The 22042-nt window shown below is 46.4% G+C and overlaps 1 protein-coding gene across 1 annotated transcript in view; it reads right to left on the minus strand.

Moving 5' to 3' along the window:
* Nucleotides 1–3305: 3305 nt before the first annotated feature.
* The window catches only part of TBKBP1 (TBK1 binding protein 1), a 58500-nt gene continuing 39763 nt past the window's right edge, over nucleotides 3306–22042 (minus strand). Inside the window, exons 8-10 of the mRNA XM_035136308.3 lie at nucleotides 10716–10834; nucleotides 6877–7607; nucleotides 3306–4607 (exon numbers count right to left, since the gene is read on the minus strand). Of these exons, the coding sequence (XP_034992199.1) occupies nucleotides 4479–4607; nucleotides 6877–7607; nucleotides 10716–10834 (979 nt within the window). The 3' untranslated portion in view covers nucleotides 3306–4478. The remainder of the gene's footprint in view (nucleotides 4608–6876; nucleotides 7608–10715; nucleotides 10835–22042) is intronic.

The following is a 22042-nucleotide window of genomic DNA, read 5'->3' on the forward strand; positions in this document are numbered from 1 at the left end:
GCCCCAAAGATCAATCTAAGCACTGCTAAGACCTCCCTAGTCCAGGATCACTTCCACATGACCCATTTCTTGAGCATTCTTCTTGATTAGTTTGCACAAAGTTTGCAGGGAGGCTAGAAGACGTCAGCTGTTTATTGACCACTCATTATGACCTCTTTGTAGGGCAGTTATATGATAGTGCATCACGCAACTATTATCCCACACTTCTTGACACATTTCCCCATCGCTTCACTTAAATTTGCAGGTCTGCAATTGAACCTCACTCAAAGTAGCAACCATCTGCTACACACTTTTCATTTTGGGGGGATGGGGACCAACAGTCCTCTCTCACTGTTTGTCCCCCAGGACGTGGCATTCGTGGTAAACCACTTCATAGAATCATAGAGTTGGAAGAGACCACAAGGGCCATCCAGTCCAACCCCCTGCCAAGCAGGAAACACCATCAAAGCATTCTTGGCCTGTCAAGCCTCTGCTTAAAGACCTCCAAAGAAGGAGACTTCACCACACTCCTTGGTAGCAAATTCCACTGCCGAACAGCAGTATCTGAAGTGATACTTCTGAACATGGAAGTATCGCTTACCTATCATGGCCAATACTGTAGTCACTGATAGATCTAACTTTCAGCTCATGCTACCAATTGTACAAACAGAACCAGGAGTGTATTTTGGTACCCTAGGATGTATATGATGGCGGCTGTGCGACTACCACACCTCAACTGTGCATTTACAATGGTCTGTAGGGCCAAAGACATAACTTTTTATGTGGGAGATATTGTTAAACAGACTTGCAGAATGAACCATGGTGCATAATAATAGTGCGTAATAGAGAAACAGGAATACGCTTTGTCAGCCTCATGTTTATATTCTTCTAAAACAACTCCCTGTGTATTTCTCAGAGGATCAGTAGGGTGGAGTGTTCATGGGCACAATGAGAATGGATTTTCTTTGGCCTTACCTAAGGCTACTTAACGGGTCCATGGCAAAGATGAGATTTGAAATAAGGACCTTCTGGGTTGCAGTTCAGCCACTTAGCCCTCACACTATGCTAACAGGCATGAAGGTTCTTGGTAGCAAATTACTTTTATATATTCATGGGCATCGCTGCCCCCTTTTACCATTGCTCCTTGAGTTTTTTGGTTCCGTTTCGGGTTATAAAAAAAAAAGACTGTGAAGCTTCAGGGCAAAGGAAAATATCTGGGTAATATTTGAGCCCTTAGGATATGGCAGGCTACAGAAAAGAAGAATTTTTAAAAACCACCTTCCCATCACCCAACAGCTACTTTTTTTTTTGCTTGATTATCATTCCTGCTTCTCATAAACTCTGAGGTAGATTTCACATAGAGAAATGGAAGAAAGGTTACAAGTTGGAAGAGGTGCATTTTCGGCCTTGTTCCACAGAACGTGGCTCTCTTCCTACTCAGAAAATCCCCAAATAATCAGTGAAATAATGTGATTTGTGTGGATGAGGTTTTTTTTCCGTGGCTAATTTTCAGGTTCTATGTTAAGGGAAGGTCCACACAACATGACTGTCAAGCAGAAGTCCCTTTAAAGACCCCCATTGGGTGAGTTGCGCCTGAGAGTACAATGGCCCACAACATTTCTCCATGCTACCCAGAGCCTTTGTGATTTGGGACCATTTGCAGAGGCATCAATGGTACTGCCTGAGCTTTGAACTGATCCGTTTTGTAGCAACAACTCACCCCCCCCCCATTTTTTTTTTAAAAACGTGGGGTCTCCATGTGGAAGCTGTGATGGGTATAAGAGCCCTTCGTTATAAGAGTATGTGGGAGATGCATGGCTAATAATAATAAGAAGAATAAGAATACCCCACCCATCTAACTGGGTTTCCCCAGCCACTCTGGGGGCTTCCAACAGAATATTAAAAACACGATAAAACCATGATAAAAAAACTTCCCTAGATTGCAGATAGTGTGGGCTTGCTCTGGCTAAAGCAGAGGCAGCCCACACCATGAGAACAGTGAGAGACTTGCCTCAGGTTGATTTGGGGCACCATTAAAGGGCAGCAGAGTGGGAGACTGACAGACCTGGCTCACTGGAAGTTCTCCTGTGCAGGCATCATTGCAATGAATAGGAGGTACACACACCCCAAATGCCCCTCTGCACTGCTACTTACTAGAGGGAAGCAGGGAAGGGTTCAGCCCCTGAGACTTTGAGGAGACTGAAGGAGAGGGTGGGGACAAAGGGTCTGAAGACTGTCCATGGGGTTCAGCTTCCAATGAAACACCTCTCATAGAATCACAGAATTGCAGAGTTGGGAGGGACCCTGAGGATCAGCAGGAATTCATGAATACGCAGCTGTCCCGTACGGGGATCAAACCTGCAACCATGGCATCATCAGCACTCCACTCTAGCCACCTGAGCTTTCCCTCTATTTGGGACAGGCAGGAAATGATGGGCTGGGAATCAGACCAAGAACTTGGCTTGCAAGCGCAAAAGGACTGATATCCATGAATCCTAGTCAACAGTTGTTCTGTCTCCCCTCGCTCCTTTTACTGCATCTCCGGGGGGGGGGGGGGAGAAGGTTGAAGACATGGGTCTGTCGCCAGCACATCTAGTTTACCAAAGAGGAGCTCAATAAAAGGATGGATATAATGCTGACACATGGGCTGGGGAGTCAATATTGGATGAAAGTGGTGGAGGAGGAATTGCCCGTTGTGACAGATCATAGTGCAGACGGGAAGAGGAAGAAGAGGGAAAAGGTATGTTTGTGATGGACTGAATTCTTTGAAAAAACGAGCTGGGGTGGACTGCTAATTGTTTTCTGGGAATAAGGGAGAGAGAATAAAGGAGCTATTTTTTTAAAAAAAACACGAAACCTTTCTATTCTACATTTCATTTTTAAAAATTCTACTCTCCTCTTAGTTCCCTCATGGATTGGACAGTGAGCCACAAAGACCCATGCCTGTCTGCCACTGTGCATTCTGAGCCCTTGGGATAAGGCAGGCTATAAATCTCAGCACATACATTGGCTAGTAAAGAACGTGGTGATAGGAAGACAGTTGCCTCAAGAGAAGAAGTCCCATACAGATCTTTTTGTTTTGTCTTGTCTTACCAAAGCCTGATGCATGGAGAGGCTGTTCAAGGAGACACTTCTCACAATACAGAGGCACCTTATGTCCAGAAGCGACAGAAGAACTGAAACATGCCAATTGTTTTAGATCAGTACAGAGAAAGATATGCTCAGTAAGGCCAGAGAGGAGAGAGAGAGAGAGAGAGAGAGAGAGAGAGAGAGAGAGAGAGAGAGAGAGAGAGAGAGAGAGAGAGAGAAACAGTGGATGTTAAAATATGGGAAGGGTGTTTACATTTATGCAGTTGTCAAAAACAGTGTCAACATGCTGTCATTGCAGGAGAACAGTGGCGCAGAATGTGGCAAGTACACTTCTTGTTATACTGGAACTAACTACCCAAAGCAAGGTGAGAAGTTGTTTCATGAGAAAGGTGGAAGAACAGTCGCCAAAAGAGAACACAGACAGTCACGTGAGGACGCTTTCTGGAGCTCAACTCAAGTCAGCAGTGCGCATTTCCTCCAGTGCCAACTCACAAGAGACCAGCAAGGAGGAGGAGAGGAGCAGCTCCTTTTGTGGAAAAGACAAAGAAAGAAAACTTTCGTGTGTTTTAATGTCCAGTGCAATAACATAAGAACATCCATGCTACACCTCTGGAAGTTGGCTCTATTTCTCAGCAGCATCGTTAAAGTGGGCTTTTAATGTAAAAGACCAAGACACTTGAACCAGCAGTTGGAGGCCAAGGCTTTCTGTGTCTGATAATTAATGGTCAACAAGGAGTGAGGCCTGAACGTCCTCCTTAGTAGCAGAAAAGGCAGGGAGACTGGGCCCACTTGGGACTTTCCTGCTTGCGGGAGGGGCACAAAAACGAAACCTTCCGATTTCTTTCACCTGAGTGCCAGGCTGTCACCTCAGCAAGTCAAAGAGTTAGTTCCTTAGCCCATTTCCCCTGCCCCACCCCCCAAAAAACACACACACACAACCCCGAGAGATTTCTCCTACCCTGAGATCTTCCAGAGACACCCAAACCAGAAGCACATAGATAAGAGTCATCCTCTTCCCTCGGTTCTGAGCGTTCAGATGGAGAGCGGCGGCAGCATGCTCTGTCTGCTAAGCCTGGCCGAAGCGTATTTCTCGCCTCCTATCCCCACAACCTCCATGACTGGTTCAATCACTGGAGAACTATTGCAGGCCCTACTCATCAAGAGCAGGAGGAAGAGGAAACCCACTTTAGAAACCAAGGCAGAGAAGAGGGGAGAGACGGAGAGGCAAAACTCTTCTTCCGGTTCAGTCTACTGGAGACTTGGAGGTATTTTAGAGCGGGCCCCTGTTGCACCACCACTTTTCATGCAGCATCCAAGTCGGGTGGGTGGGAGGGGGTGGCCTGGGGAGTGAGGTGGACGGGTCTCACTAAGGAAGCCGGAAGAGGAAGGGCGTGGCAGGTGTGCAGGCCTCAGATCTTACTGTTCTCCAGGTGTGAATCAATGTGTTTTATCAAAGCGTCATCTGGGTAACCGATGGGAAAGGCCACCTGGCAGAGAGGGCAGCTTCGGATGTCAGAGTCCACCGTCTCCATCAGCAACTAAAGGATACAGGTCAGGGAAGGAAGTAGATGAGAGAAGACATCATTTTAAAACAAACAAATCTAGGACAATTAATTGCTTGTTAAAAGTAGATATCTTAAGCGTTCTGGAGGATAAAAAGCTGGATCCTTCCTAACATGTGTCTGATCAGCAGTGGCTCTGTGGAAGGGCTTGGCTGATCACAAAGAGTGGAAGGGAAACGGTTTTGCTGCGGAAACTGATTGGCTTCTGTCACAGAAAAGGCAGGGGGGGGCAGCACGGCAGGGAAACTCTCTGGGAAACTCCCACAGGGGATGTACAGCTCAGTGAATGGTGATTTTTAGAATCCTCTGCACAGCCCAGCGGGAGTAAAAGACCCACACAATAATATGGTAGCATCATATATTCATAGCTGCCAAGTTTTCCCTTTTCTCACGAGGAAGCCTATTCAGCATAAGGGAAAATCCCTTTAAAAAAGGGATAACTTGGCAGCTATGCATATATTGCTTGCTATATTGACTGCAGGGATAAAACGGCAGACAACGTATTCATTAAAATGGCGTGTTTCTATATAGCAGCAACTACCTGTGAGTTTATATCAGAAGTTTACATTTATGAATGACTGAGAAGCAGAGCACCTGCACTCAAGACAAGCTGGGAATAAAAATACAGAATGAAAATAGTTCTGATATCTTAATGTTTCATTACTCCAGAAGACTTAGGATGCTCCAACACAAGGGCCTCTTTCGCATTCCCCCTCTGGTATTTTCCAATTTGCTATTGGTTTTGCTTCTGTTAATGCTTAACGCAATTATCAATGTAACATAATTTTACTTTAACCTGAAGCAAACCACTTGTCCTCCACACTCACTGTTAAAATTAGGTGGTGCACGGCTGATTGGCCTCCAGCCAACCCCTTCCCTTCAATTAAGATAAAACAAAACTGGAAGACTTGCACACAATCTAGGCATCGTATCATGCTCATTCCAATTGATGAAGAAAACGATTCATTGGTTCCTCTTCCAGGAGGACCCAAAACCTCTTGATTCTTCCAGGCAACTGGATGACCTCTGCTGCCACTCCTCATAAGCGATGAAGTGCTGGAGAAACATCCCCCAAACTCACCCACCCCCCTACAAAATGGAATATTAAAACAAGGGGAGTGCTATAGTAGGGGTGGGGAACCTCTGACCAGGAGCCAAATGTGGCCCTCCAGGTTTCGCCATATGGCCCTCAGAACTCTCCCTAACCATAAACCCCCACTCCACAGGCCACATGCCTCACTAGCCCTGCACCCAATTGCAAATGCTTTTGCTTGGCTGGAACACAGCCTCTTGCGTCTCTGGATGGAGGATAGAGAGGTATCTGGGAATGTGCATGGAAACAACTCTCCTGTACAATGGCAGAATCTGCACCTGTGGCTCCGCCCACTCCTGCATGTGGCTCCGCCCACTCCTGTCATGTGGCTTTCAGAAGGCTGTCCAGAATGGAATACTGAAAATGGCTCCCTACCCCTCTTGCTACAGAGCTGATGTGGATATACACTCAACCACACAAATAAACTAATGCCGCGCTCACACACGACGTTGTTGTCACCATAGCTGCCAAGTTTTCCCCTTTCTCGCGAGGAAGCCTATTCAGCAGAAGGGAAAATCCCTTTAAAAAAGGGATAACTTGGCAGCTATGGTTGTCACCAAAATAAAATATGTTGTATTTTCCCATTTAATCTGGATATATTCCTTCCGGGGAAATTCCAGTATGTTAAAGCACACCCACTCCTGCTGCTAACACCCATTTGTGATATTTCATCAACCCATTTACAGTATTAATCCCCCTTAAAGCCGAATAGTACCATTTTAACCCCCAGAGCAATTTAAAAACCAGTCCCTCTTCCCAGGGGACTCTTGGGACTGTAGTGGCTCTGTGAGGGGAATAGGGGGTCTCCTAACAACTCTCAGCATCCTTAACAAACTACAGCTCCCAGGGTTCTCTGTGTGATCTGTGACTGTGATTTTTCAAGCGGAGGTTGCCTCGCTAGACGAATTCGTTTTACGAAAAATTCATCTAGCGAATTGCGGTTTCCCATAGGAATGCATTGAAATTCAATTAATGCGTTCCTATGGGCAAAAAAAATTCAAAAAAATTTCAATGCATTCCTATGGGATTCGCTAGACGAATTTTTCGTTATAAGAAAAGACCCGTGGAACAAATTAAATTCGTCTAGCAAGGCACCACTGTAGTGCATTTGAACTGGAATGATGGAATATAAACATCACTGGTGCTGCTTACATTGATTGAAGGCCAGGACTGGGCATGCTCAGCCCTGGAGTACGAGGCATCAGTCCGGTGTGTGGAGGTGTCGGGGATGGGGAACCCTGCACAGAAGGAGGCGCAGCGGATGCCCCCCGCTTCAGGGCTGGGGGGACTTGGGAGGGCCCAGTCGTCTTCATCCGAGGACTGCTTCTCAAAGCGCAAGTGCTCCTCGAAGGCGTCTCTGGCGTAAACTTCGCCGTAGGGACGGTGCTTTGGTAAGGTGGAAGCTTCCGGCTGCAGCCAGAGGGAGCGGTTCTGCTGGTACATAGCCGCGTCGCTCACCTCCGAGTAGCTCCGGCGACCCTGGAAGCTCGCCTTGATGTGGTGGCTCAAGGGTTTGGAGTAGCCCAGATCCAGGATGCTCCTCTCGCCACCCGGCGACCTGTGCTGCGAGGTGATGGCGGGGGAGGAGCAATTTGGGCCCGGCGAGCAGCGCTGCGGGGCAGGCGGCTGGGCGGGCAGCGGGGCAGGCGAACGACGCTGTGAGGCGGGGGACTGGCAAGGGGGCGGCGCTGGGGAACGGCGCTGATGCGCAGGGGACTGGCAAGGGGGCGGCGCTGGCGACCGTCTCTGCAGGCCCGGAGACTGGCATTGAGGGGCGGAAGAAGATCTCCCTTGCTGCGCTGGAGACGAGCACTGAGGACCCGGAGATCGGCGCTGCTGAGCGGGGGAATGGCGCTGCTGTGAATGGGGAGAGTGCCGCTGACCTGGAACAGAGCAGGAGCAAGTCAGAGAAGGATCCTGCTTCGACACTGAGAAGCAGTAGTTGCTCTGAGGCTGCACTTCCCCACTCCCCCAAATAGCTGTCTGCAAAACCAGCCAGCAAAACACCTCCACCGCCATATTATTTGTCTGATTTGTACCAGTAAGACAGGCATGCCCAACCTTCGGCCCTCCAGATGTTTTGGACTACAATTCCCACCATCCCTGACCACTGGTCCTGTTAGCTAGGGATCATGGGAGTTGTAGGCCAAAACATCTGGAGGGCCGCAGGTTGGGCATGCCTGCAGTAAGAGGTCTCTTATGAAATAAGGAGAGCCTGCTGCATCATGGCCAATGGTCCATCTGTTCTCACGGGGGCCAACCAGCATGCCTGTGGGAAATCAGGAACCAGAGCATTTTCCCCTCCCGTGGTTTCCAGTTCCAACTGCCTTCAACTGTGGAGGTGGAGCATAGCCATCATTTGACTATGCGCTGAGCCAAGAAGTACTTATAATAATAATAATATACAGTGGTACCTCGACATACGAATGCCTCGACTTCCGAAGGTTTCGAATTATGAAGTTGGCAAACCCAGAAGTCTTTTTGCTGCGTGCGCATTCTGCGCATATGCAAAGCGCAAAATCGCGCTTTGCGCATGCGCACAATGGACGCTCCGACAACCGAAGGTTTCGACTTACGAAGAGCGCCGCGGAACGGATCGCCTTCGTAAGTCAAGGCACCACTGTAATAATAATTTATTATTTAAACCCTGCCCATCTGGCTGGGTTTCCCCAGCCACTCTGGGCGGCTCCCAACAGAATATTAAAAACACGATAAAACATCAAACATTAAAAACTCCCATAAAGAGGGCTGCCTTCAGATGCTTTCTAAAAGTCAGAGAGTTGTTTATTTCCTTCACATCTGAGGGGAGGGCGTTCCACAGGGTGGGCGCCGCTACCAAGAAGGCCCTCTGCCTGGTTCCCTGTAACCTCACTTCTCTCAGTGAGGGAACCGCCAGAAAGCCCTCGGAGCTGGACTTCAGTGTCCGGGCTGCACAATGGGGGTGGAGACGCTCCTTCAGGTATACTGGGCCGTGGCTGTTTAGGGCTTTAAAGGTCAGCACCAACACTTTGAATTGGGCTCGGAAACGTACCGGGAGCCAATATAGGTCTTTCAGAAGCGGTGTTATATAATCTGGGCGGCCACTCCCAGTCACCAGTCTAGCTGCCGCATTCTGGTTTATTTGTAGTTTCCAGATCACCTTTAAAGGTAGCCCCAGGTAGAGTGCATTCCAGTAGTCCAAGCAGGAGATAACTAGAGCATGCACCACTCTGGCGAGACAGTTTGCAGGCAGGCAGGGTCTCAGCCTGCATACCAGATGGAGCTGGTAGACAGCTGCCTTGGACACAGAATTGACCTGTGCCTCCATGGACAGCTGTGAGTCCAAAATGACTCCCAGACTGCACACCTGGTCCTTCAGGGGCACAGTTACCCCACTCAGGACCAGGGAGTCCTCCACACCTGCCCACCCCGTCGTCGTCCCCCAAAATCGTACTTCTATCTTGTCAGGATTCAACCTCAATCTGTTTTTAAAAAGTCCCAAATCTTCCAACATTCAGCTTCACTTCCAACATTCAGCCTTGGGTTCTTGTGTTATGAGAGAGGGAGTAAAACTTTACTTTCTCAGTGCCGTGGAGAAAACCGATCCCTTGAAAATCCATGGTCCGGAAGCAATACTTACAGATCTGGTTGGCTTCTGATTTTGAAGAAGGACCATGTAAGCCAAGACTGAAGCAACATTTACTCAACCCCATGCTTGCAGAAATGTAGCCTGGGCATGAATCTATTAAGGGGCTGCCAGCTGATATCGTAAGTCCAGGGGACTAGATTCATTGGTGCAATTTCCATTCCAAGCCACATGAGGGTCCTGCATGTTTTGCTCTTGCCAATCACAGAGTCAAAATGATTAGCAAAATGTGATGGGGGTCCAATGCTGTGCCTGCAACATGTGGCTTTGCTCTCTTGCTCAAATGCCTTTGAGCTACTTGCTGGGAGCGGACAGTGAAAAACCCAAGCAGGCTGCAAAAAGCTCCCAAAATGGGCAACAAAATGGCAAACACAATTCAACCAACCTATGTATAAAGTGGTGTCCTAACTTTATATATGCACCGGTGAAGGCTCAACTGGCAGTAACTAACCAGAAGAGAAGATCCTTGACTCATGCTGGAAAGGTCAAGGAAAATATCGACTTGGTGTGCAGCAGTAGTGAAAGCTACCACTGAATGTCACTGAAGCCACATGCTGGGGAGCAACAGAAGGAAAGGGCTTTGCCATTACAGGATAATGGGCTATAGCAGCAGTAGCCAATGTGGTGCCCTGCAGATGCTGTGGGCTAAAACTCCCATCAGCCCTGACCATTAGCCATGATAGGGGTTGAAGGCCAACAAACAGCATCATCATCATCATCATTTATATGTTGCCCATGTGACTGGGCGGCTTCCAACAAATTACCACATTCAGCACAGGAAAACACCACTCATTTAAAATGTCCCTATACAGGGCTGCCTGCAGAGGCCTTCTAAAAGTCAGACAGTTGTTTATTTCCTTGACATCTGACGGGAGGGCGTTCCACAGAGAGAGTGTCGCTGCCGCAAAGGGCCCTCTGCCTTGGTTCCCTGTAACGTCACTTCTCGCAGTGAGAGAACCACCAGACGGCCCTCAGTGAGCTGGACCTCAGTGCTGAACGATGGGGGTGGAGACGCTCCTTCAGGTATCCAGGGCCAGAGGCCATTTAGGGCTTTAAAGGTCAGCACCAACACTTGGAATTGTGCTCAGAAACACATCAAAAGGGTACCACTCTGGCTACCTCTCAGCAAGATGGACCTTTGGTCTGATTCACCACAGCTCTTCTTTTATTTTGAAGTTCGGGCTGGTGGGCAGACTTTCCTCGTCTTCGGCCCTTTCCACAGTTCTCATACTCACACACACACATCACACACACACCCGTCTGGTTTCACTTTAGGAACTGCGCATTCTCACAGCTCCTTCTTCCTCTGATCTGCTCCCAAACCCCGTGCTTCCCTTGACCTTTCCCTCTCCCGTGCCCCACTCACCACCATTGAGGGCCTGCTCTTGCACAAGCGTCCGGAGAATCTGGCTTTGGAGAGAACTCAGGTTCCTCAGGCGGCACAACTCCTCGGTCAGCTCCGTGTAGGCAAGGGCCAGGTTTACCCTGACAAAAGAGGGGAAAGGGGGGAAAGCCCCGAAGGCATATAAACGGCAGCCTCTGCAACAGGAGGCACTTTCTTTGGAGGGTGGGAGATGGGCGAGATTAACACAACCGCTTTGGAGGCAACCTTTGCCATCTGTTGTAATCTTCAGTGGGTCACCACCGGCAGAAAGTGAATGCAGAATAGCTACCCTTCCGAACCTTCCACCTGCAAGCCAAGCTTCCGGATATGAACGCCACAGTAAAACAAATCAATCTAGCAGTGATCCACTAAACTGGGAGCTGGGCCCATAGTCAGGGCCAGCGCCAGTCTTCAGGGACCCCTCAGCATGGTACTGCTGACCATCCTCTGCCAGTGCATGTATGCCCCCCCACAACCCAATGCTGCTGTTGCCATGGCAGTGGTAGCAACACCACTTACTGCACTCCTTGTCTGGCTCCTGAATGGCTGTTTCAGTGCCAGGAAGGCAGGACAAGACATTTCACTAACCTCCCCCCCCCTTCAAATGGAGGAGCATTCAACCATGTAATTCTTTACCTATATTCTGCAGGAGCCATAGCTCAGTGGTTTCCCATCTGCTTTGCACGCAAAAGGCACTGGATTTTAATCTGCACCACCTTCAGGTTAAAGGATCTCAGGCAATAGTATCAGGAAAGGCATCTGGCCTGGAGATCTTAGAAAGCAGCTGCCAGCCAGAAGGAGACAACATAGAGCTAAAAACTGGCTTGGGAAACCTATGTGCCTCCAGATGTTGGGGGTCATCTCCTATCAGCTGGAGCCAGGAATGATGGGAGTTGTAATCCAGCAACTTTTGGAAGGGCACAGTTTCCCCACCCCATGAAATAAATGGAGCAATAGCCAGTGACTCGGTAGAAGTAACTTCACATGTTCAAAGGGGTACAGTCCACAAACAAGTTTAACCACTTTAGCTGTTCTTTGTGGCAACTAGGTCATTATGTGGTTGCTTCCTACATCTGGGTTTCCCAAACTTGTTATTGGACTACAATTCCCATCATCCCTGACCACTGGTCCTGTGAGCTATTGATGATGGGAGCTGTAATCCAAAACCAGCCGGAGACCCAAGTTTGGGAAACCCTGTTCTACATGAACATCAGCTTACAACCTTTATGTGGAAAGGAACCAGGTATTTTGGCCCACCCACCTGGTTCCTTCCTCTATTAAACTACTGGGTCAGTGTGGGAAGAAGCTGCGGGGAACACCATGCTCACTCCAAAGGAGATGGAAGAGAACTGCCACTGTATCTCTATTCAGGTGGTTTCCAATTCCCCACTCCCTGACCCGCTTGCCAGGGCATGATCTGATGGTAGGCTCACCCATCAGTAATGGCCATAGGTGCCAACTCCCTGGGGCCCTGGGTGCTTGAGCACCCACTAAATTCCCCATGAAGGAGCCGGGCACCCACAAATTACAAACCACAGGGTTGCATCCGAGGAATGGTGCACACAAGGAAAACAAACCAGAGGTCTGTGCAGATTTTACACGGGTTCTCTAGTTGTTCATAAGCATTTGCTCCTGCGAAAGGTGGCACCAGAAGAAGAAATTAATCTGACACTAACAAAGCCATACTGGTGTGAACAGCTAAAGGGGAAACAGCTAAAGAGGAAACCCAACTTCGCTGCACTCCAAAACAGTAATGTGAATACACCCTGAGATCTTTTCGTTCGGCTTCTCTCCCCCAACCCTCACCCCCCAGTTCCTTTTCACACATCTTTATTTAGAGCACTTGTTGACCCACCCAGTCCACAGAGCCTTCGGACAATTCACATAGAATACAGTTAAACACATTAAAAACAAATCTAGTAAATCTCCGGCTTATAAACCAGCATGGCAGCATTTAAACCCCTGCAGAAACACACAGTTCTAAAAGGCCAAGGATAATTAAACAGAAAGGTTTCCATCTGGCACAAAAAAAAGAATCTTAACAAAGGCGCCAGGCATTTCATAATTAGGGTGCCACCACTGAAAAGGCCATATCCTTTGCGAGCGGTCAGTGTTATTCCCAGAGAATTCTCAGACCCCAATTCTGATCTTCAGTCTAGCCAGAAATGAGGACCCTCAATAAGAGAATAGCTTCAGGTATAGCAGATAAGAGAAGGCTGCAAAAGTCCAGCCCTACGATCACAATACTGTCTTGAACCATGAGATGTTGTGGAAACACTTCCTCCCTTTAGGGGATGACCCACTCACTGCCCATCAACGCCCTGACAAAACCATCAAGCCTTTGGGAAAGAATAAGAAGAAGTCAGGTCTTGCCCTGAACTTCTATGTCACCTTGAAATAACATATTGAGTACGCTTATGAGAATGGAGAACCTGTCCGATGAGGTTACTGAAAGCACGCCAGCACGTGGACATTTTGCACAGAGAAAGCCATTGAGTTAAACTGAATGGCTCTGACAAGGGGGGGCCAGGACACGGGAGATGGGGTGCACTTAACTGTACCAGACAGCTATCTCCTTCCCATGGATTTGTCGCCAATTGTCTCTTCAAGGCTCCTCAAAGGGGCAGGGGGAGGAATTATTCAATTCTGCCAAAAGAAAATTCAATTGTGTTCTCTTTTCTTTCTTCTCCCGAGTGAAGAGGGACAGCGAATTCCCCTTCGAGGGGTGCAGATGTTTCCCCCGACCTTTGGAAGCTTTCATTGAGGGTTTGTGATAGGAGACGAAATGAAATGTCCTGAAAGATCTGGTTATGAATGACTGTCAGAGCCTGACAAGCAGCATGGAGCATGCGCACAGAGGATGTATCCTATTGTCAGAGAAGGTATGTCTGCTTCTAAGATGGTGAAGTGTCCCACCTAGAATCACCTCTGTGGCTACAATCCAAGATGCACTTTTAGAGTATCTAAAGATACCAAGTTACCCAGACGGCCAAGCTTTAAAGCTCACCACTCTTCCTTCTCCTCACAACCTAGATCTCCACATTTTTATTTATGTGCCACCTCCCACTCACCCAATCGTAGGCTCATATGAGTCCAAAATAAATTACACATTTGTGGGGCAGCAGCATTGAAGCATTTGTTCAATGACTGTGGGAGCCCCCCCCCCCCCCGCTAAAGTATTTTTTAACTGTTTTATTGACAGGCAGTATTTCAATATGAGTAGGAAAATGAGAGTTCCCCTAAACATTTTTTTAGAATGTGATTTTGTGATTTGTAGATTCAACATTAATCCCAGTCACATCTTCTGCTGATCTGAACAGAGCCACTAAAGGTTCGATACATATTACAAAAAGTAAGGCTGATAAGGGGCAACACTGTCTTGTTCTTCTGCTTACCTGAAAATACCGTAATTTGAGTACTGATTGCTTTATGCATAAAACATCACGTGGATCACTGCAGATAGCTTTAACATAATCCTGAAATGGTTTACCAATATCTAATTTATACTACCATATTATAGTTATTTACTTAAGTTTTGTTATACTTGTAAATAAAAAAACTTATTCTGTACAATCAAATGCTTTTTCAGCATCAGTGAAAACAAAGCTGTTTCAATTTTATTCTGACAACGTTCAATGATTAAGTTCAGGGAGGGGGAGAAGCTTTTAACACTAGAGGCATATTTAGGGGTTGGAAGTGATGCAGCTGTAGTTTCATAGCCCCATATGCAACCACCAGGAATCAGCCCTGAAGATTTATATTTATGTGTGTGTGTGTGGTCTTAGCTACAAGCTTGGTTAAACTAAAGTTCACCTAGAAACTGATGAAACCACAAACTTTGCATTTCAGAGCCCCAATCCAAAGAGCCCATGGGCACAGAGAGGGCTGCTTGCCCAGTGCCCAAGTACTCAGCCCAATTCACAGTTGCTCTCAGAAAACCTTACAAACAGCTCTGTTAAGAAGGCTGGTATTATTAATCCCCGTATTAAATGTTACAGGCGGGAGGAGGCAGTGGAAAGATGTGAGATAACAGCTCACTTAAGGCCACTCGGCAAGTTTGCATGTGAAATACGAGGCGAAGCAGGGGCTTCCTGCTTATAGCTTGTGCCTTTAGCCTCCCGACTATTACCAGCTCTTGATAAAAGCTCTGTGCAGCTCACAAAACAACGCACATGGAAACTGCATAGGGGAAGCGCATTAGGGAATGTGTGTGTGTGTGTGCGCGCGTGCATGCGTAAATTGTGTGGCTGCATGCTGCAGCTTCGGAACATTTGCAGTGTCTTGATCCCTGCACAGAATCTTGCTTCCCAGTACAGGTTACGTTAGCAGGGTTGCTTCGCGCAAGTACAGCTTTGTTCAAAGGCAAGCACTGCGTGTTTTTTTTCTTCCAAAACAAAACAAAACATCAGCTCTGTAATATGCGAACTATGAAGCACACCTCTGAGCATGCGCAAAATGCATTTTCCTCCATTCCCCCTCCCAGCTCTCGAAAAGCCACAGTCTCTCAACACATTTAGGATTAAAACAATGAGGTCTGTACATTATCATATGGGATGCAAGTACACATGAGCCCCACATGTAACAATACAGTATACAAATTTAAGCACTGCAAAAGTAATAAGGAATACTAGAGTCTCCTCTTTCTTTTCAGTTCGGTTTGTAGACTTTCAATGTTAAAGTTTCACTCCAGATCCCTTCCTTCCCTCCCAGGGCCGGACTTAGGTTTGATGAGGCCTAAGCTACTGAAGGTAATGGGGCCCTTTATATGTCCAGCTGTCCTCTGTCAACAACAAATTGTTGCTGTTTTTTGTGCTGAATATATGCTATGTGGTAATTTATGAACCTAATAGAAAGCCATTTGCACATAACAAAGTATGTATTTTATCAAAGTAATTGTTGAACTGAAATACAATTAAGAAGTATATTAATAGTGAGATACAAATAAACAGTAAGATCTAACTTAAAATGATTTTTTATTCATAACAAACTTGATAATGCAAACACATTGGCATTTGGCAATAACAAAAGTTCCTTGAGAAACACAATTTACAAAGACTCCTCATTGGGGGGGGGCAAGAGAGCGGGGCCCTAAGCCAGGCATCCCCAAACTTCGGCCCTCCAGATGTTTTGGACTACGATTCCCATCATCCCCAACCACTGGTCCTGTTAGCTAGGGATCATGGGAGTTGTAGGCCAAAACATCTGGAGGGCCGCAGTTTGGGGATGCCTGCCCTAAGCTATAACTTGTTTAGCTTATATGTAAATCTGGCACTGTTCCCTCCTATAATTTTTGAGCCTCCTAAACCAAAGCTCTCTTTTCTATCAACGTATGGTAACTGGGTGAAATTATGCAACTCCCAGATGTATGTAACGCAAATGCTACAACTAACAAAGAGCTAGTTGCAAGAAAAGAGCAGGGAAGTGGAAAATAGATACAGTAGTGTTACAAAATGGGTGGCTACAACAGAAGACGCTTTTTGTATTTCACACCCCAGATTTCTTGCACCCCTGCAGAAAATTAAAGCAAACCAAATAAGCCGTTTGCAAGAGTTTTTCATAAAGGGAATGGTGTGTGGACCTGAGAAGAGCGAAAGAGAATTTGCAGAAAGTTAGATTTAATAAGGATGATTAATAATAATAATAATGAGTGTTTTTACTACTGACGGGAAGATCAAGGGAAGTTTCCTTCCTCCAGAGAAAAATCTGCTGGAATAGGGGCCAATGTCTACACCACTCAGCACATTCGATACATATTGACACCAACACATTCTTTTAAAAAATGATTTGTACTAGAAGCAATTTGTACTAGAAGCAATTTGGGGGTGAGGGATGAATCACAAAACCTGCAAGCTATTCTAGGATAATTTTTGTTTTGGCAATATATAAAAAATCCCATATTTTCAGTCGTTTTAATGGGATTTTAGAAGCCCTTTTTAATTTTTGCGAAGTGCTGTGGGGAAATACCTTAATCTGTTAATAAAAATATGGGGTGTGTGTATGTGTGTAAAAAAAATTAATGGAATATTAAACACTATAACTTGTCCCTTGCCAAAGACTTGGGGTGGGTAACACATTTTTCTAATGCCTATAAAAAATATGCACCCCCCCAAGTTTCTTCAGTTGAATTGGTTACTTCCAAATGTGAATGAACTTGGGCACACATTTTAAATTCTGCCAATCTCAGCTACTTTGTTAACCAACTGATACATTTCAAAATCTCCTTGTTCTCATTATTGTTATTATTCAAATGTGATGTTCAATAACAAGTATTTAAACACCACCACCACCAGAGGGTCGTATCTCCAACTAAGTTCTACTTAGAGCAGACCCACTGAAATTACTGGACCCAAGTTAGTCATGTTATTTAATTTCAATGGCTCTTCTATGAGTAGAAGCAGCACTGGATACAACTCACAGTTGCCAGAATACCTGCAGAAACGCAATGGCATGTGAGCCCTAAATCTTTAGAGCCATACTAAAATCTATACAGTTAAACATGCCAATGAAGATGTATTTTGATATAAATTAACAAGGGGCTGGGGGTGGGAGGAAAGCAATCCTAGAGAGTTTTAAATGAAGTAATTAAACCACACACACAAAAACACAATGCAGCTTTTCTGGTAGTCAATGAATGGGATTATTGCTTCAATCATTTTAAATATATGCCTTTGAAATAACACGAGGAAGGGCCTTCTCTGCAGTGACTCCCCGTCTGTATAATGCTCTCCCCAGGGAACTTCGCCTGGTGCCTTCACTATACACCTTTAGGCGCCAGGCAAAAACGTTCCTTTTCAACCAGGCCTTTGCCTGACTTGATCTACATTCCTATACCCTTTTTAAAAAATGCTGGCTCTTTTGGGTTTTTTTTAAATTGGGTTGTTGGTTTTGTTTCGGTCTTATGTATTTGCTATTTTATGTGAACCACCCCGAGACCTTCGGGCATAGGGTGGTATAGAAATTAAATAAATAAAATAATAAAACAAAACAAACATTTCCAGTTTATGCATTCCTCTTTCAGGGTTGCTATCTATACAATAAATGGTGCCAAAGTGTGAGAAATTTGCCAGTTTCAGCTTGATGGGACTTTTTTTTTTTGTAAATCAAAACCTTCTAAACTTTAAAAACATCAGTCTTTTTAAAAAAAAGTTCAAGCTTTCCATTTTGAGGAATGTTTTTTCAGTGGTTTTTGCTTTTTAAAAAAAAGCATTTGTGCATTTTGCATTAGTTCCATTAACCTGATCTCAACAATCGCCCACACTCTCAAGAGGAGGCAGCACATATGTAAACAACAGGACCAGAACAAGCCACCAAAAGCAATGGTACTCATGTACCATGTAACCTCAGAATCTAGTAGCATGAGAGAATCTTACTTTTCAGGGGTTTTGTTTTCCAGAAACAGTTTACAGACCATACGGCTCCACCAAGAGCCTAGGTAGGTTTATCCTAATCTGCAAAAATACCTTGCCCCTTCTCACTGCTGGCAGAAGTTGGATAACTGTGCCAAATTAAGCAAACATGGGCAAAGTACCGTATATTTGTTGTGGATTATTTATATACATGCAGGTCTCACAATGTGCTATTAGGAAATCATATATATGCACACACAGACAAACAAACACACAAACTTCACCCCAGTATATGCATTTTTGCACACATTAACTTGGCTGGAGAACTGCCCTGCAAAATTCCAGTGAATTCCCCCTGGAAGGGGGAAAAAAGCCCTGCAAAGAAGTGAAAAATTTCAAAGGGTCAATGGCGGTGTTTCAGTGTGTTTGTGTATTGTATGGAAGAGTGCAAATTAAGCAAGCTTGCTTTTAGATACAAGCTGAACTGAACTTATCCCTACTGCTTGGTCTTTTATACCAAGCGTGTATATATTATATCTGTAATAAATGGTGAGCATGTTGCACTGTCTATTTCAAGGCGTTCCCCCCTCTTTGCAAATGAAAGCTGAGCAAGATATTTCCCCCCTCCCACCACCGCTTGGCTCCTTCCTCAAGCCCCTCCATCCCACCCGGCCGGCAGTGCAATGGAACACAGGGCTCTCTGTGTGGTTTCTATGTGGCTGGGGGAGTCTAAATCTATAGCCACTGCGGGTGGAAGGAGCGAAGAGCGAGCCTCGTAAACAGGCCGGCGGCACAACCAAATGAGAAAAAGCACAAAACCACAGCATTATCTACCATCTCGGCGTGGCTCAGTGGGCAGGAGAGCAGAGGTGTGTGGGGAGAGGAAATGGCCGGGCAGAACTAACATACCACCCCTTAAAATAAATTTGAAAAGTATACAAGAAAATGCACGGTGCTACCAGCCACAGATACTCCCACTGCTTCTTGTTTTATTTTAAAGATTGTTGGTGCTTGCTTACACACTGCATATTAACTAATGGGAGTGGGGACACGGAAGGTGCTTTTTAACCCGAAAAATTGACTAACGTGCATTTGGAAGATGAGGAGCAGCAGCACAAGAAAGCCCAGATTATGAATTTTGGCAAAGTTTAGGACTGGTGATTTGGGGTAGCCAAAATGAGCATGTAATTTTGTTATAGGAGGTGGCTCGTCAGAACTTCTTTCCAAAGCAAGACCTCAAGTCTGGGACATGTAGAGCAGAAATGAAACAATGCCTCTGAGCATGGGCAGAGGGCATTTCCTTAGGCCCTCACCCCACCCTAAGCAAGCACAGACTGCCACCGTGCCAGTGGGGTGGGGTGCTTAGAATGCTGGGCTAAGACTGGGAAGACCAGAGTTCAAATTCCGCACTCGGCCATGGGGGTCACAGGGTGGGCAGTCTCCCCTCGCAGGGTTGTTGTGCGGATAAAAATGGAAGAGGGGAGGAGACCTGTGTATAATACCTTGAAGGAACGGTGGGATGTAAAATCTAAAAAATTAAATAAACAAGCCATCTCACCTTCTGTCTTGGGCACCCTGCCATCTGGCATTATGCGGAAGGCGGCTGCGGTCGTTCAGAGTGGGTGAGCGGCTACGGGAAAGTCTCCCCACGCACTCTCAAGAGCAAACTCATATTTTTCAGATCTTCCAGGGCTGAGTTGCTGCTCTGGAAGGAGGTTCCAGTGAAGCCTCTATCGTAACAATAAGCTTGCGAGAACCTATTCTTTCCTCCGACCTCAGCAGCCAGGCTCCATAAATTCAGTCAAAGCTTCACCACCCATCCCTACCTCCCCAACAGCAACGGAGGGCAGATGAGATATTGCCCAGCAGCAGTTTATGTGGCCTTGTTGTATCTCGCTTTCCACGAGAGGGCGAGGTCAGCAAAATGTGGGACGGAGGAGGGGGAGGGAGGAGATGAAATCCAGAGGGGTAGGGATTTTAGTCTGCTGCAGCAAAAAAACACAAAAATGTCCCCCGGCACCTTGAAGACTAACCCATTTATTGCACTACAGGCTTCTGTGAAGTACAGTCCACGTTTGGCCCCAGAATTTACCATCTCTTTGTAGTCTATATACATACACAAGTGTTTCCCAGCTGCTGTTTGGACTACAACTCTCATTATCCTGAGCTAGCAGGACCAGTGGTCAGGTAGGATGGGGACTGTAGTCCGAAAACAGCTGGAGACCCAAGTTTGGGAAACCCTGAGTCACTGAAGGGCAATACTTCATGCATGTCACGAATGTTTCCACCGCAATAAATCTGCTAGTCTTTAAAGGTGCCGTAAGACTATTTTCTTCTGTCCTCCTGTGAAATAAAGGAGGCTCTTTTCAGCTTGCAATCAGGCCAATCTATGCCGGTAGGGTGTCTCCTTATGCATCGCCAAAACAGAGGACAAAAGGGGGATACGTACAGCTCTGCATAAAATTTGCACGGGCCAATCTCGCTATATGGTATTTTCGTAGGAAGAAAAAATGTTGACGCGCTGCAGTTCGGGTCACAACCTCAAGCAAGCACACATCCTTTTTAAAGCAGGGATGGAGAACCCGGGGCCCTTGAGATATTATTGTAATCCATGTCTAGCCCAACAGCGTGTGATTGAGGACCACAGATTTCCCACCTTCCGTTTATTGTCCATGCATAACCAGCATAGGAGGACTATGATGGGTTTCAGCGGTTGCCCTTCAACAGTGGACTCTAGTGCCCTTTGGACTATGAAACCCTAATGCGCATATGAGTCATGTTTCCTTTTCTGATAGTTCTGGGGGAATGTGTGAAGGGGGGGAATTTGCATGCCCTTCAGAGAAAGCCATCGCAGGCGTCGGAAGGAGACAGATTTAGCCCCATGGGTCTCAAACCACCGCAAAATTCACCTGCGAAAGTCCCGCCGAAATTGACAGGTGGCTCTTGCACGGTCCCTATTCATTTCAACGAGGCACCTGGGGGGGGGGCTATTTCCCAGCGTATCGTGCCCCACAGTGCTCAAGGGGCAGGTGATGTAGAAGTTGTCTGGCCTTTCAGCCTCAGGAATGCACCATTTCACACTTCCGACATCATCACTATTGCTGCTGCTTTTGTTCTTTTAGCAACCGGCAGCGGTAGGGCTGCAGCGTTCGGTGGCAGAGCATCGGCCTTGCATGCTGGAGGATCCAGACCCTGCCTGAACCCTGAGGAACTGTTGCCAGCCAGTGTAGACTAAGGAGATGGTTAGCCACTTTGAGACTCCTTAGGGTAGTGATAAAGCAGGATATCAAATCCAAACTCCCCCTCTTCTTCTTCTAAGCTAAATGGGCCCATGGGTCCAACTCAGCCCAAGACAGCTTCCTCTGCTACTAGTTCGGCTGCACCTTTTAGGGTAAGCCCTCACAAGCTAGCTGACAATAAAAATATTAAAAACAAAGCAAGCAAGCGCATGATAAAAACGCAATTGGATCCCCACCCCCACCCCGAGATGCAAAAGAGAGAGGAATTGTGACTCACTTAGGCTTCCTGGAAAAGGGCAAAGCTGCTCAAAGAATCTTCTGGCATAAGATATATTGTGTTTTTTCTTTTCTTTTCTGGATATGATAATCCAAGAGTTCTGGCTTTATAATTTGTAAGACCCATCTCTTTTTAAACCTACTGCTACTCACCCCAAATCCTTGGGATGCTATAGATTAAAAGTTGAATAAACAAACTGCCACTCATTTTTTTTTACTATGCTTAGATGCCCCTGCAGAGTTCCTGCAGGATGGGAGGCCAGTTTGCCCCCACCCCCCTTACAACTCTAGTGTGTGGAAAAAGCTATGTGGGCACTTTGGCAAAAGCTGGCCCAACTAGCATGACCTGAGAGTGAATTTCAGGTATGTGGGATAAGCCTCTCCCTCCCACCATCCTTCTCCATTTGGAGCTTTCGTTTTCAAATAAGAGAGAAAGGAAAGGAAAGGA

This window comes from Zootoca vivipara, chromosome 12 (genome assembly GCF_965207765.1).
Source record: "Zootoca vivipara chromosome 12, rZooViv2.hap1.1, whole genome shotgun sequence".
In the NCBI taxonomy this organism is placed as follows: domain Eukaryota; kingdom Metazoa; phylum Chordata; class Lepidosauria; order Squamata; family Lacertidae; genus Zootoca; species Zootoca vivipara.